Source organism: Hesperophylax consimilis, chromosome 13 (assembly GCF_061612785.1).
Source record: "Hesperophylax consimilis isolate HC1 chromosome 13, BYU_Hcon_1.0, whole genome shotgun sequence".
NCBI classification, from domain to species: domain Eukaryota; kingdom Metazoa; phylum Arthropoda; class Insecta; order Trichoptera; family Limnephilidae; genus Hesperophylax; species Hesperophylax consimilis.
Window position 1 is genome coordinate 24,092,545 of NC_142848.1, and position 17,695 is coordinate 24,110,239.

At 34.5% G+C, this 17,695-nt stretch overlaps 1 protein-coding gene across 2 annotated transcripts in view; it reads left to right on the top strand.

Moving 5' to 3' along the window:
- The first annotated feature begins 759 nt into the window (after positions 1-759).
- The window catches only part of Eps-15 (Epidermal growth factor receptor pathway substrate 15), a 73,580-nt gene continuing 56,644 nt past the window's right edge, over positions 760-17,695 (top strand). The window contains exons 1-6 of one of the 2 annotated variants that reach the window (XM_089638898.1): positions 760-847; positions 1,286-1,330; positions 1,427-1,561; positions 6,030-6,128; positions 11,665-11,802; positions 12,842-12,952. In XM_089638898.1, coding sequence (XP_089495024.1) covers positions 821-847; positions 1,286-1,330; positions 1,427-1,561; positions 6,030-6,128; positions 11,665-11,802; positions 12,842-12,952 — 555 coding nt within the window. In that variant the 5' untranslated portion in view covers positions 760-820. Of the gene's footprint in view, positions 848-1,021; positions 1,080-1,285; positions 1,331-1,426; positions 1,562-6,029; positions 6,129-11,664; positions 11,803-12,841; positions 12,953-17,695 lie in introns of those variants that run through there. The other variant, XM_089638899.1, reaches the window with a different exon arrangement.

Consider the following 17,695-nt stretch of genomic DNA (forward strand, 5'->3'; position numbering starts at 1 on the left):
ATCAATGTATTTTTCATCATTTATCCCATATTTGAAAGTCTTATGAAAATTTCAAAATAAATTCGAAAAAAATCATCAACTTAATAACAAATGTTTATTCCGGTATGTGGGGAGATTAGTGCAGACCCACACATTCCATATAGAGACTCAGAAACTCAGGCAGCCATCGCTCAAGGCCTAAAACGATAAAACCTAAATATTGGTAGCCATCGTTCGACTAGATAATATCCAATCCTAGGTTCTTGTTACGTTTTCTACGAAATATTGAAAAGTGTAGAGTTTTCTTTATATCTAAGGGCAGAAATTTAAAACTTCAAACATAGGCTAAAGGAGCTAACCAAAACATAACACAGGAAGCAACAAATAAATTAACCTAAATATTGATTTTGTTCAACATTGGAGTGATGTGAAAGGCATTATTTATTATATGAAGACAAAAACGAATTTGCACACAATAATAAATAACTAAAGATTTTAGTAATTTTTTTAAATCGGCGATGAAAAATAGTAAGGAAGATTTTTTTAAAAAGCAAATCATCTCGGGTCAAAAAAGGAAATCTTTGAGATATGTTATTAAATATATTAACAGAAATAGGAGAAAGTTTAACGAAAAATTATTATCATCATAATTTTATGGTCAATAAAACGTTTGAAAACATTGTAAAATCTTTTTGAAACGGCAGGTACCTGCCCAGGCACGTGCGAAACCAGTCGCTGTGTTCCAAACATGTTCCAAACCTCTTCCAATGTCAAAAGCAACGGTTCGAAACTGTAGTAATTTTTGTGACGTCTATTGATTGGTCGAGAGGAGATGTAAAAAATGGCTGCCTTGCCTTCTCCTACGCAGGTAGTTTCGGTGTTTTTAGCAAATTTACCGGTTTTACTCCCTTTATTTGCAGTTTAAAATGAAAACCAAACATGTCTTCAATATTTGAAAGTGTCATTTGCCCAAATTTGTAGTGGCATGTAAAGAATCTATGATGTGCTTCGCAAGTGAATTGTTGGGGTGCATTATCGAATTTTGATTCGGAATTAGTGCGACTGTTGTATTCTGATTGTATCGATCTAAAAGAAACATGGTATGACAGTTCACAGCTATTTTAATTTCAACATTTACGCGACAGTGATGAGCCCTTAGCGCGGAGCGTGTTCAATCGTTATCGAAAATGTCAAATTATTTTTCAAATGTCACACACCCAATAATCTGCAAAAAACTCCCCATACCATTGAAATGCTAATTTCTATGTTAAATTAGATTGTAAGAATTGTTATTTTTGTGTTTTAGGTGGCTGGAAACCACAGTGCAATTTATGAGGCATATTATCATCAGGTGAGATAGCATTGTGAAATTTGTATTGACATTATTCTGGCAATTAGTTTGTAGTGGACAGTGAATAATTGATCCCCCTTTTATTATATTCAATAGGTGGACCCTAATGGAAGTGGGGTCATACAAGCACTTGATGCAGCGAGGTTCCTGAAGAAGTCTAAGCTTAGCGATGTGATCCTTAGTAAAGTATGGGACCTGTCAGATCCCTCGGGACGGGGGTACCTAGACAAGGTATGATCGCCTTTCTGTTACATCACTGTCTTTTCAAAACTAGATAAAATGGTAATTTTTGGATAGGGCCTGACACGCTTATTACGAATATTTTTTAGAAAAAAACTTTATATTCGCCTTAATTACTATAAAAGAAAACTTTTTGCATTTCGGGCGGCGGAAAATTATGAATTTAAATTTTCAATTGCGTTAACCAAAATTCACTTCGCGAATCGATGCGGCGGCAATCAGCTGCCATTAGGTACGTCACTGTTATGTTGGTATCCCTGATACATTGATTTGTATCACAAACCATGTTACACAAACCTAGCGTAGCCGGTAAACTAGTTGAAAACTGGGATGTTTTTCTTGCCTTGACGCGAGCAGGCGTTATTAAGGGGCACTTTCCTTTGTATCACAAACCATATTACACAAACCTCGGCATCCCACGAAGATAGCAACGGTCGTATTTAGCTCTTGTTAATGCATCAGTGATACCAACATAACAGTGCGTTCCTAATGGCGTCGCGTTGTCGCCACATCGATTCGCGAAGTGAATTTTGGTTTTATGCAATTGAAAATCAAAATGCATAATTTTCCGCCGCCTGAAATGCAAAAAGTTTTCTTTTATAGTAATTAAGGCGAATATAAAGTTTTTTTCTAAAAATTATTCGTAATAAGCGTGTCAGGCCCTATCCAAAATTTACCGATAAAATTACCACCTTCTAAATCCTTACATCACAAATCGACAGTGACATTTCATTTTTATGAATTCAATAGACCTACAATGGGGAATGAGCTATTGTAACTTTATTCAACGATGACTATATTGTTTGGGACACTTTTTCGTAGATCATTATTTTTGTAGGAATCAATAAGTAAAATATATACACTTCTGCTACAGTTAACATCATTCACAGTAGAAATTATTCAAAATGTTCATTAAAAAAATCAATTCGCTTTATGAAATCTTAAAATATTTATTCAATTTATGCGCATGATATTTTAGAGTAAAAAGTTATTTATTTTTCATCGTTCATCTCACACCTCTACCCTTATTACAAAAATGGTTTGAAGCAATGATGAACCTTTTGGTAAATATACAGAAAAGTAAAATACAGTTGATCTGGACTTAAAAAAGAAAGCACTCATCAGTTAGATAATAAGGAGAAGTAAGTCTTTCAGTTACCGGAAATGTAAAATTATGCGTTAGTTATTTTGTTAAAATTAAAATCTTTTTTTCACTTGGCGGCCATTGTTATTGATGTGAAAGTTTTAAGGTTAGTTTTTTTCTTGTGTTGGTTTGGGTTAAATTAAAAATAAAGAAAAAAATATTTTAATATAATTTTGTCAAAGCACGGTGTAAAGAAAATATGTCAAATTATCCGTAAATTTTTGTTTTATCGAAATCGTTATTTAAATGTATAGTTTTACATTTTCGGTTACTGAAATAGTTGTTTCTCATTGTTATCTAACTGATACAAAGTGTTTTTAACCCATTCTAGCTGCTACAATTTAACCCCGATAAAGATGAGATGAAATTTAGTAAATTTCTCTAATCCAAATATAATATTCAAAATTTGAATGGATGTAATAGACACACTTCAGTAACAAAAACATCCAAATCATTGAAAACTTAGCTTTACACCCTGCACACTGCAGTGCACCTCAAGGTAGTCATAATTTCACTGGACTGCAAATGTAGCTAGCCGTATTGTAGGGGTTAAGGCGGCTACCTTAGGGGTTAAGGCGGCTACCTTAGAAGGCCTTCCCTCAGGGTTGTCATAATTTTAGCCTCTCAATTTTTTTTTAATGTTTACATAAACAGTGGTAGAGTCACGTGCGGTAACAGTAATGCACGGTGGGATGTTTGCGACAAATTCGTGCATGATTTAGGTCACCTTGAATCTGGTTGTGTGTCTACGTAAAAAATAAAAATTACACTTTTATCATGGTTTTCTCATTTGTTTCGCCTCTGTTACAAATGAGTGCTATTGCATAACCAATTGTGTCAGAATGGTGTAGTCCATGACAATTTTTAGTAAAATAGTGTTAATTTCACGGGTGGGTACAAAGAGGCTATGGGTACACTCAGAATCATTTTTTTTATTACTTTTATTTTTGTGTGATGGGGTAAATGTGCTGGGGTAAGATTATTTATGCAGTTTTGTGGGTGCGTACACTTACCCCTTAACATAAAAATTATTTTAAATATATACACTTATTTCATCTCATGTTTTTTATATATATTTTTTTATTCTTCATTACAAACACCCGCTAAACTGCTTCGGCAGTAATTTTGTAATTTTTTTATATACCAGTTTAATTCTTATAGTGAAATATTTCCATATTAAGGAAGCATTCGGATAAATAAATTCCTTGTTATCCTGTAAAAAGCAATGAAAAAACTATTTTATTAAAAGAATGGTTTCAATGGTGAATTTATTTTATTTATCAAAAGACTTGCATCTTATTTACAAAATAATTAACACGAAATTAGAAATTGAAAATAAGTAAAAGTGTGAATAAGAAACTCCAGTCCCTTTTGTTCTATTTGTAGCATCGAGAAGAATCCATTGAATAATTAATAATAAGCAGCTCGACGCTACTTAGGTACGTACTTGCAGTTGAAATCAAAACAAAGCAACCTACTTGCTACAAGCACCTACTTGTCTATCGGCGACAATACTATCGCAAATCAGTCTGGAATGTTACGAGAACTCGCCAGAAGGATCGAGTCTACCGCCTGGGCATAATTGCCGCGCCGCCGAAATTTCGCGAAAGGCCCAGACTGAGCGAGTGCCTCGAATTTAGTTGCAATTCACTACCTACTATTGCCACCGGCCGAACAGTATATTTTTTTATCATTTCTAACCTTTTTACCAGTGCATTAGTTCTATTATTATAGTTAGTTTTAATAGTTGAAATAATTTTCAAGAATTTAATTTTTCGTTTCCTTTCCTCTCAAAATCGCACCAAATCTGTGTTACGTCACCAGTTTCAAAAAGCCTACGTTTTTTCAACAGGCGCTGTATTTTGTATGTTCATGACGTTTTTTATTCTTTAGATTACCCTCTTTTAAAATTGAAGAACACTAGGTAAAATATTAGCATCTCGTCACTAATGTTATTGTATTGAACCTAAGTGCAAAAGTACATCCATGACTGCACCTGATAAACAATTTACCTGTATTTAAAAACCTGCATTACGACGAAAGAAATGGTGTGATGCCACTAGAAAAATGCTTATTTTTCACATCAATTGGTGCAAGTACGATAGTTTAATTTAGATGGTCTAATGTTTGCTATAAATTTAACCTATATTGTATGTACACATATGTTGTTTGTTTACATTTTAGTGATTCAACTGCGTATTTTAGAATTTCATGATAGTTTCTAGAATTTTTGCCTTTGTGGTACCTATTGTGTTAATTATAATCAACAATGATAATATCATTATACATAATATTATGTAAGCAGATTACCATATACATATTATTGTGTTTTGGTTTTGACACCAACCTCAAAATATCCTTTTATTTATAATCGCAATTGCACATCGATGCCTATCACTAACATTAATTTTCTAAAATATTAATTATTATAGGCACCTAAATAATTTTTCAATTCCATCATCACAACAACAATGAAATCTTTTAAATAAAAACAACATTTTTATCTGTTCAAATGTGGACATTGTGGACCATAGATATATTACTCACGTAAACTGGTTGTGATGCCAGAATCAGCAGATTCAGTTATACCAACCAAAAAATATGTTTTAATGTGATTATTAGTTTTTAAATGATGATTTATAAATTCTATGTACGAATATAAAAAATTAAAACTTTTTCAGAATCAGCATTTGTTGATCTATATGAATATATATATATTTTTTAAGCAATAATAATTTTTCACTGGAGTTCCTTATTACTGTTTGTTTCTTCATTTGCTTAGTGACAGACAAAAATCATTTATATTTGTACTAAAAAATCCAGGTCTTGTCTTGAGTTGACCTGTGCACTGCCTTGGCAAATAAAAACACAGTGTTTTCATTAAAAGTCTTAAGGAAGACACTGCGTTTTTAGTTACTGCGGCAGTGTACATGTTAGCGTTGTAATATTTCAAAATAAATTTTATCTGTTTGCTGTTAAGTTAGAATCTCTGCTTACAAACATAAAGATGAATGCCAAAATATTGTTAATGATAAAGAAATATCAGATTCATAAAAACGGCGATAGAGAAATTGGTTTCGGTAGCACAATTTATAGATGATTCCTTGATATTATCCTGCAATACAGATGTTGGAAGGTTCCGAGTTTGAGTCCTTGTCCCAAACTAATCCTTTTTCTTTGCTTAACCTTACTTTTTCTTGTTCATATTATTTCAATAATTAAAAATAAAAATGAACTATAAGGGATTGATTTGTTGTTGTTATGTTGGCAACTTTATACAATATTTCTACATTATTATTCTGATTTTATTTTCAGGGAGGCCTTTTTGTCGCCCTGAAGTTGGTAGCACTGGCCCAGGCGGGAAAAGAGATTTCCATGTCAAATATAAACTCTGAAACACCTCCACCCAAATTGGTAAGCCTGCGTTCCTTTTTCTAATAATAATATGTACATATGTTTATTCTGTTAAAATATTCAAGGCTATTGATTTTTTTGTGCTGTCAATTAGGTTGGTACGATTCAATTTATATCACTCATTCATCATTATTTATTTAGCCTCTCAGGCCTCTGGCATATTCTGTCAGATGGTCAGATTATTTCCGCTTTGCAATAAAATCCAAATAAATTGAATAATTCTGAATGTATCCGAAAACTAAAAACTGTTTTTGAAAGGTGATAAAATATGCTTCCAAATCTTATTTTTAGAAGTAACGATAAAATAGGAGATATAAAAACTTTAACGTAAAACTTTTTAAAATTAATGAAAAAATATATATATATATATTATTTGACAAATTTATTATAAAAGTAATTGTCTCCTCACCTTTTTTGTCGTTGACATTTTTTTTTTCAAATTGCGGTCGAGTGAGTCCTTTAGTTTCAAAGAGGTGTACATTAATATTTTTCTGTGGTTAACTTTTAGATTTGAATATAAAGCGTGGTGTTTTCTCTTTCTAACACCGTTTAGATCATATTTCTCACCATGACATTAAGGGAGACGACGATTTCTATGAGACCCATATGAGTTGTTCCCAAAAGCGATCAAATTAGCCTGAGGAATTAAAAAATAGTTTGTTCGTTAACTCCGCATTTTGCCGCCAGTTAATGGTAACTGTAACTGTCTGTCTTTTTTTTAATGAGTCACTTGCAAGATATTTTTTAATTTAGTTTAAGAATGATTTCTAAAGCGTTCAGTATTTTTCAAAACACTTTTGCTGTCAAAAGATTTTAATAAAATCAAATTACATTTTTTAAACCTGAATTTCAACATAAACGTTATTTTGTTTTATTGAGTTTTATTTTCTAATGTACATTTGTTACTTACATTTTGTTTACTTTGCTTTGCTTTAACACGGTTGTGTCAAAACCGGTAGCAAAGTAAACAAATTTAAGTAACAAATGTACATTGGAAAATAAAACAAAAATTTCTAGAAATTATTACATAGTTAATGCCCAAGAAATACAAAAAATATAACAAGAATTATTACTGGAATAATTCAAAATCTTAAACATTCAAAATTTCTTCACCGATTGCTTTGCATTTCGATACAATGTTGCATTCGAATACGCATGTGTTTGTATAGGTGACCGGATAAATCATCAAAATGATAATTCATCACATCTTTTAAAAGTTATATAAAGTCATGAAAAGTGATGAAACAAAAACTATATTAACTGGGTTAAGTAGGTTAGGTTAGGTTTAAATTTTTTTTCATCATTTCTAATGATTTTATATCACTTTTTAAAAGTGTGTTGAATTGTCGATGTGTTGATTTATCATGGAACCATTTTTATATACCCTTATTGTATAGATTTTTTTTAATCAGCGCCATCTGTTGGACGTAAAAGCAACATGCTATTGTTTTTCTATCTGCACTGAAAGGCTGAGCCACAGCTATGCGTGGTGGGGTACAGCTATTTAATATAATAATCAGGTTGTTTTCACAAGCCAAAAACACTTCACTTTTTTATTATTATAAAGGGGGAAGGTAAATGTTTTTAAATATAATGTTCCTACTTCTTTATTTCCCAATGGTAAAATTTATTGAAATGAACTCATTGTAATTTTTTAAATTTTGTCACAGAAAATATCTGGAGTTAGATAACCAACACATTCTTATATTGTAGTTCAAAATGGCCTGGTTTTAAGATTTGCTAGATCTCATCACAAAACTATAAGTCTTTTCGCATTATTGATAAGTCAAAAATATGAATACTCGATCAACTGAGTTTATTTATTCACTAGTGGTAGGTAGTCAATTCAAGATGTACACACATATGTGTGTGCATCTTGCATCATGGTATACAACGTCCTCTGTGGTCGCCCTCTTGACTAGCAAGCCGGAGTTCACGGGTTCAAATCCCGGGTAAATATCCCGTAAGTAAATTTTATTTAATTGATTAGTGTTATTTCACAATTTAAAATAATAATTCATGGTATAGTTGCGGCACGTTCCAGAGTGGAAAATGCACTCGCGTATTGCAGTATCGCCCTGGTGTAAGATCACCATTCAGAATTGAAACGTTACTTGAAATGGCTTTAGCCATGTTTGGTGTCCAAATCTGAATAGCTAGGTACTTCCTTAACTTCCCCTTTCCCCTCCCCACTACCTTCAGTCTCACAACATACCCCAATTGGGGAAGTCATAGTCTCCAGACAGTTGGTTTCTAAAAACTAAAAGATTAAATTTTTATTATTTATTTCTAGATTTCGTAGGTCATGCGGAAAGGGACTAATATTGTGAAAAATATTGTTATGATCTTTGGTCAGACCATTGTTAAAACATAAAGAATTAACTTAATCACAGTTGGTGATTGCTGTGCGTTTTCACCATTTTTCTACCCACGATTTTTGATAATTTGGTGATAGCACCTAATAATAGTCAGTGGCCATTGATAAAATTCCACTCTGAGAAGATTAGAATGTTAATTAACCCATTGCATGGAAGAATTTGAATATAGTATGAGTGGAAACATTTTTACAGATTACGATGAAAGTAGACTGAATGCTGTAGAAGTGAGATCCCTGAGGAAGAATAGAGTGTAGGAAGAAATTATACGTCGTGAAAGTGAATAGTAGAGAAGTCGTGGCATAGTCAATTGAATCAAATACCTGAGTAGAGTCAGAATAACAAATCATTATATATGAGGAAATGTAGGTACGTCATCTTGAGGGTCTTTTTGAGGAGAAGAATGAGTGAACATGGGTGTTGAAGAGACCCATTTTGCAGGAGGGAGGAAACACAGAGACCGGCAAATCGTTCCACTGCCGAGCTGTTGGAACTCAAGAACGAGTCTCAGACACGACCCATTCAAATGTGATAAATGTCAACCATGTACATAGTGGGGCGTGCGTTTGGCTTCCCCACTATGCACCGTTGCCGAAGGGATCAATGACGCTAGTTCCTCAGAGCATCTTCCATTGTAATTGATAGATTGTAACCGATAGAACAAGGACAGCATACCTACCTGATACCTGTGCTCTTAAAGATTGCAACCCGTTTGTTAAGATAGGGGAATCTATTTAACGGACTGCCCGTTTCTGCACAGAGTCAAGAGTTTTTTTCGAGTAATGCGAAATGAAACGAGTAATGTGTGCCAAGACAGAGTTATGTGGCAGTCCATCCTCTCTAACCAGCCCTACATTGAAACAAAGTAACGGGTTGTTAGGAACCGGAAAAAGAACTTTCTATTTGTGAAAACCTTGTTAAATACCACATAATGTTTTTTTCACGGCAAACGGGAACATTTCATATTTCTCAAATTAGCTTCGAATGTTCAAGTAGAAGCAAAGAAACATCCAATGTTTCGTTTTTTCTTCAAATATATCTCATACAAAACAATTTTGTAATTATGTATAGGTCACCCCAAGTGATTCGCTAAGTTTGGTCACTTAGCAGGGCTGCCCGGGTTCATGGTGTGAGGTTTGTCTTGGCAGCGTATGCGGAGGTATAGATACAAACGTCTGTCACTCCTGGACACATTGACCCCCAGATTCCTATCACCCCTAGAAAAGCCACACAGCATCCCCAAAGGTGATATAAACCCTGAGGGAAATTTTGTTCCTCAGGGTCTCTTGTGGCGCTAATGTAAAAAAAATTAAAATGACCGTCTTATAGCTAAGTGGTCCAAAGCGTCGTTTTCCAACCCTGGCGCTCGTCGACCCTTCACACTACTAGCAACGATGTATTCATTTATTCAAACGCCATATAATGGGGTTTACAATTCAGTGATAATCGAATTACAAGCGTACAGTGGTAAACAGGATAATAATAGCAATAAATTAAAAAACAATCAATGTGTACACAAAAACACTATTGCAAGTGATGCAGTTATTAATATAAGTGCAGTAAGACAATGCATAATTCAAAAGAAATATACAGGGTTTTCCAATAAGAGGTGTTATTTTGAATAGCCCGCTATTTCGGTAGATGTTACCTTTGAAGCTGTAATTTTTTGACATTTGACAAGTAGAAACTACACCATTAATAAAAATGAAACAATACACGCTTCAACAACGCATTGAAATTATTTAAATTCACTTGAGTGAATCAAATGCAAATCATCTTGAGTAATGAGGCCCATTTCCACCTCGGTGGCTTCGTCTGGGCTTACATCTGGGGCTCGAAAACCCAAGAGTTATAGTTGAAAAGCCTCTCTATCCTCAACGTGTGACTGTTTATGGTCCGGCGGAGTCATTGGACCTTACTTTTTCGAAAATGAGGCTGAAGCAACAGTTATGGTGAATTGATTGCGCTATCGAGAGATGATTAATGATTTTTTATGGCCGGAATTGGATGGTATTGATCTGGAAAACGTTTACTTTCAACAAGACGGCGCTACGTGCCACACAAGCAACGAAACCATTGATCAATATCAAAATAACACCTCTTATTGGAAAACCCTGTATAACAGTGTAACAATAGTTGAACTACTTTATACTAGGTTTGTATAAGTCCAAGTATGATGTGTCTATGATAATAGCCAGTAGTGAGTTTATTGTTATCCACAAAATTAATTGTACTTGGAATAGCTGAGTAGGCAACTTGGCATTAACAATTCAATGAGACTTATGAATAAGAAATAATAATTTTTAATAAAACAATACATCTGTTAGCTAACACTATAAGATATCAAGGATAGATAGATGCAGAAGAATATTATCATTCCTGACATTGATTATTGTGTTTGAGGTATGTTATTATAGCCTTCTTAAACTATATTCCGTGCAGTTGAACACATCTACTACTTCTGAGAAAACATTGCCAACTGCATACAATCTAGGTATAAGCGAGGATCTAAATGACTCAGTCCTGATATTTTTGTTACAATTAAAAAGAGTTTTGAATCGACTAGTTCTTATAGGTATATGGAAGGTAATTATACTTACTAGCTTTTACTGATGTAAGCAGGAAGAATTTAAATTGAATACTGTTAAGATTATTCATAATCCGTGAATGTTGTAGCTAGACTGCAAGCGCACGTCTGTTGCTACGCGGAGAAAGGGCTTGATGGCCACACTACATGGCCATTAAAATATATAACAACCTTCCACATAGCATCAAACAAATAACCGACACACTTAAATTTAAATCAACACTAAAAACATTTATTTTAAACAAATGTCACTACACCTTGAATGAATACCTTACATGAATTAAATACCTCTGTTTTATTTATTTACTGTTATTTATTTGTTAACATGTAATTGTTGGGTTATGTGATATAATGTGTATTTGTTGGGTTAGCTGGAAGAAATAGGATGTAACCTATAAGTTATACCCTTTGTCCTCTTTTTGTGCAATAAATATTTTTTTGAATTTTTAATTTGAATTTTGAATTTGATGTATTGCTAGTAGTTTACGTCGTTGGCTTGCCACGTTGCTTGCCTCCCGCACTGTTCTTTCGTTGTTATTTGGACTATAGTTGCTATTTTTATTTTGGTTTGCAGGGTGAGCTGCCCAAGGTGCCGCCTACAGTGCCCCCGCCCCCAGCTAATGACTGGTCCGTGAAGCCAGCCGAGAGGGACAAGTACAACCAGCTGTTTGAGTCGCTGCAGCCGTCCAACGGCCTCATCCCCGGAAACAAGGTAACAAACAACATCCCTTCACCATCATCAATGACAAATCAGAACATGATCGATAGCTACCCAAATTTAGGTAGGTAATTTTTATGAATTAAATTGAAATATAAATTTAACGGTTTGTAAATTTTTTTTTTATTAAACCTAAAAATATGGGATTAGCCTCGGTGGATTCATTGGCTTTAAACCGAAGTAAGCAGTTCATATTTTCTGTATTAATATTTGAAGGTATAATATTAATTAAATCGAATGGTCGAATGGAAAACTTAACACTCGGAAATCTTCATCGCTCGAATGGGTAATTCATAAATCAAAATATACACAATTTAATTTTTTTACCTTTAACCCCTCAGGACTCTGGCATATTCTGTCAGATGGTCAGATTATTTCTGTTTTGCAATGACATCCAAATAAATGGAATATTTCTGAATGTATCCCAAAACTAAAAACTATTTTTGAAAGTTGTGACATAAGCTTTAAATTTTATTAATAGAAATAAACATATATATTTATTTAATGCAAACGAAAAAAAGCAAACAAAAAAACAGCACACCTTACCTTACATTTTTTCTAACTAAAAATACTGACAACGAAAGAAGGTAAAAACACACATATTCTTCATATGTATTAGACAAATGTATTGTAAACATTGCTGCCACATCACTTTTGTGTCGTTTCATTTAAAAATAATATTTTTTATAATTTGCGAAATTTCATAATTTTTTTTTCCAATTTCGGTCGGGTCCTTTAGTTTCATATTGGTGTACATTTAAATTTTTCTGTGGTTAACTTATAGATTTGAATATAAAGCGTGGTGTTTTCTCTTTCTAACGCCGTTTAGAACATATTTCTCACATTGACAGTAAGGGAGACAACGATTTCTATGAGACCTGTGTGAGTTGTTTTGCCTGACAGATAGTTTTGCCATACTCAACTCAATTTTGACAAAAATGAGGGTTACCATTTGCGCCCAAGCCTTCAACTTTGTTTTGCTATTCGTTTGTATGATCAAGTTATTTACCAATTATTTTGTGTACTATTCCAGGTAAAGGGAGTGTTAATGGAATCCAAGCTGCCACTGCCGACCCTAGGAAAGATTTGGGATCTAGCCGATCAAGACAAAGATGGCATGTTGGATAGACATGAATTTATTGTCGTAAGTATTATTCAAACCCATAAACCATCGACCAACAAAGTCTAGACAGTGTGGATGTTAAAAATGACACAGAAACCAAAATTATTGGTTCCAATAATTGGGTTACGAAAATGTTTATCGAAAAGGAAGTGTATTATTTCGCAATCAAAAGATCGCAAGAAGCATTGCTTATTATCTTTTGTTGGTCGTAGATATTATGCTTTTGAAGCGAGGCTACTGAATCAGAAGTGGAGTTTGGTTATAAAATTACTCGGCCGAATTTGTAAGACACGCCGTATCTAGAGTTGATATCTCGATGCCATTAACTTTTGTTTAACTATTTTTTATAGTTATCATTATTTAATGAGCAGGCAGCAGTCTGCTGATGCGCTCATATTTGATTTCGCCATAAGTTTAATAGTAGTTGAGTTGTTTTAAATTTAAAAATAAGTTAGTCCTTTCTTCTTTCCAAATAAAAATCCAATGGAGCGTTAAATTTGATTACCGTATATGTAGATTGTAATGATCTGCCCTTTTCAAACTTTTCTTTCTTCTCTTTCTACGATAAATTTTCTTTAAGTCCCATAGGTAACTTTTCCATAAGGCTTTGATTATGTATATATCCGGGGTAGGAATATCCTCCCTGCCGTCTTTACAAGCCTTTGCTCCTCTCTTTATTACACACCCCTTCAACTGTGTGCATCATAATTTGTCTACGTGGTTTACGACCTTGAACGTAATCATTTCACGTGACGGTTTAGTATAAAGAGGTTTCACCGAACGTTGTGTTGGCTTTTTTGTTTCTCGGTATAGAAACCTAGTTATTTTTGTATGTGTGTGGTACCCCTCGGTTCTTTTGAGATAGAGTGAGTTGAATCCATTACCGCTGTGTTTTAAAGCCATTTCATAAACCTTATTTTTCTGAGTCGCCTGCTCTTCAACTAGCTACGTGATTCTACCTGTCATAGGGTAATGTGAGTATAATAAAGTGTTAGATTTTATATATGTGATAAACATACAATAAATTTATGGTGTTAGTTGTCAGCGCCATCCATGTATATATTTCGGGAGGGAAGGGAGAGGAACGGGAATGAATTTGTTCAAGCTAAAGTTGGCTCCTCCTCTTTACCAAACAAAACCGATGGATGATAATTTGAACAAGGCGATCGATATCTGCGTGTCTGGATATCCGAACCGGCCGGGTCTCCCCTTGTTCCAAATTGGCAACCGTCACGCCAGAATAAAGAAAACCAGGTCTCCTCACCAATTTCAGAAATGCCCCAACCTCAATGCACCTCCAGGAAAATCTACTTTACTGAGTGTAGAAGGGGAAAACCATGACATCCCTTGTCACGAATCTAGTCGCGTAAATGTGACACGTAAGGTCCTAAGTTACTTGCCACCTCCAGAAAACGCTGAAACTTCCTCGTCGTCGGGAATTTACATCCCTTTCTAGGTCAATAACATAGATAACACACGACGATCTTGTCGACATTTAGCCTGCTTCTATCGATAGGTTGTGTGCCTATCCATTCAGCCAATTATCATGTGAAATATATGCAAGGTTTACTCGAAATGCCAAATTTAGGATGAGGAATGTCTGTATTTTAGTATTTGGTTCCAGTAATTATTTTATGAGGTTACTAGCATCCTCGTGTATTAGGTATGGGTAACTTCTATTGAATACCTATCCTCTCAGGTAGGTATAAACGGATAATTGGTTTGATTTTTTGCATTTAATTTAAAGAGGCTGCCTACCTCTCGAAAGGTACCTGTTGAGAAAAGTTGTTCGGTTGGTAGTTTTATTTCGGAGATTACAATCTCCCTCTTTTGACTCTAGATTTGTTTTTGTGCATCCCAATTTGTAAATTAGAAAGTCAAACAATAGATGAAAAGTATCAAATTAGAAAGTCAAATAACAGAAGAAAAGTATTCATTTTTGTTCTGTCTGGTTGCATCCGATCGCTTTCTATTCGGGCGGTCATACGCTAGCAAAATTTCCCCTTCGACTGACTGTACCGGCGTCTTGTCCCGGCTGGTGGTGATCGCCTTTTTAAATGGTACGCCAGTTTTTTGGTAGGTACTACTAGATAGGTGTTTTTATACTGCGAGTTTATATTGGATGGCCTAATTTGTAATAAGTATTTAATGTTTTCGTCGGCTATTCAATACCTATCACAGGGACAACGCCACGATTTGATTCGTAAAGTTTTTTTTAAAAGAATAGCAGAACGGCAGTAGGTAAATTCTCAATATGACCCTCGGTCCGAAGCGCCCTTGAGGTGATTTTGCACAAAAACGGCGCCACACAAGTCATCCAATTATTATTATTATTATTCCTCTAAAACAAATATTATCGGCCTACATATGAAAAGGTCGTTGGCCCGTCCCCACGCTCACAGCTGATAGATAATCTGATTGACACATTCCCTTTTGAAACATTACTTGGGCGGCAGGGGCTGTAAACTTGGTTTCTGTTGTTCTGTTGCATCCGTCCTTTTTTAAAGGGTCCTCTGGAATTTAATAAATAATATAAAAAACTCACCCAGTTAGCCATCTCCCACTCTCAGCGTGAAGTCTACCTGGTTACACACTAAATAGCTAAATCAGTTTAGTTTTACGGTCTCCTCCCTACCGGCATTCCATCCTCCTTTTAACGAAATCCTTGCAATTTGTTCAATTTTGGTCCCCTCCCTACGTCTATAAAAGGGTAATTAAATAATTCTGTAAATACAATTGTACCTCCCTAATCTCTGTCAGGATTCGAACCCGAGTTTTATGATTTTTTTGATTCTCTAGTTTACGGTCTCCGTGGATAGAGCGCCATCTCGCCAATCGTTAATTCCTCCCTAATCCGATCAAACACTTCCTGCCTTTAAATATGTTCACTCTGTTTTAAACGCAATCATTATCATTATTATTTCCATGTTTTTAAGACAAGCAATCTAGTTCGAACTGTATACGAAATCACGCTTAAATCAACACAACTTTATAACACAATCGCGATCGCGCAACACCTTGCGCCCCTGAGGTGATTTTTTCACAAAACGGCGCTCTACAAATTATCCAATTTTCTATCCTCACTGAGTACAACCACTTTCACTTCACACAAACACCGGTTCAATAATATTTCACTTTAATTCAATATTCAACGAAGCTTTCTAACACCATCTGAATTCACTAATTAACTGTAATTTCACACAACACTTCTGATTTGTATCGATTTCTCGGAGCTGTCAACGTATCCAAGTTCAAAACCCGACTGTCCCTGCGATCTCTGCTCCCTTCCCGTGGGAACGTGTTTACTTCAAGGCCCGCCTGTCAATAAATCTTATGTCGTTGTCTAAACAAAAAAAATTTTTGGAGTACATTCATTTCGTTTATTTTATGTGAGTATTCAAATCATCACAAGATATAATGTTAATTTTAAATTATTATTTAATTATAGATACTTAATCAATAATATTTGCTAATCTATTCAGTGCCTAAAAGGTGGATCTATGATTTTTATTTTTAAAATATTAAAAAGCTTCAGTAGAATAATACAGGGTTTTCCAATAAGAGGTGTTATTTTGAATAGCCTATATAATATATATAATATTTCGGTAGGTGTTAATTTTGAAGCTGTCATTTTTTGACATTTGACAAGTAGAAACTACGCCATTAATAAAAATGGAACGATACACGCTTCAACAATGCATTGAAATTATTAAAATTCACTTGAGTGTATCAAATGCAAATCATCTTGAGTGATGAGGCCTATTTCCACCTCGGTGGCTTCGTCAATAAGCAAAATTGTCGCATCTGGGGCTCGGAAAACCCAAGAGTTATTGTTGAAAAGCCTCTGTATCCTCAACGTGTGACTGTTTGGTGCGGTTTATGGTCCGGCGGAGTCATTGGACCTTACTTTTTCGAAAATGAGAGTGGAGCAACAGTTACGGTGAATGGATTGCGCTATCGAGAGATGATTAATGATTTTTTATGGCCGGAATTGGATTGTATTGATCTGGACAGTGTTTACTTTCAACAAGACGGCGCTACGTGTCACACAAGCAACGAAACCATTGATCTTTTACGATTGAATATCAAAATAACACCTCTTATTGGAAAACCCTGTAGTATTCAGTTTAAATGCTCTCCTGAAATATAATCCATTTGTGACATTTGAGGTCTTTACATTGATTTGAGAAAAAATTTCAATATATATACTGGTATAATAATATATACCGGTCAGTAGCTGAGTTAGCATCGCGCCTGGGTCCTACCCGGGCGTCATGCATTCAATTCCTCTGCTGGAGAAGTCCTTCATCACGACTCAAGCAACATTTCCGCTTACTGTGGTGGTAGGAGATTTTCAAATATTGTCAGGGTATTCGTGAAACTCTGTCTTTCTTTAAAAAAAATTATATATACATGTATCTTTTATTTATTTATGTACATACATTTTTATAAAATTATGTATATTTTTTTTTTGTGCATTACAAACTGTGTCCATTTACAACACACATGTAACATATACTACATATTTTTAGACACATTATTTAAAAAGGAAGAAACATAACATTTTTTTTTTGTAATACCTGCATCAACTGTAAAGCGCCCCTGAGGTGATATCTCACAAGAGCGGCTCTATGCAAATTGTCCAAAAAATAAATAAAAACATGCATATTATTACAACAGGTGACCTTCAAGGCTGCTGTTAAAAATGTCAACAATCTTGGAAACGTTATTTAACAGCGCCATACTCTGAATCATGCTATGCCA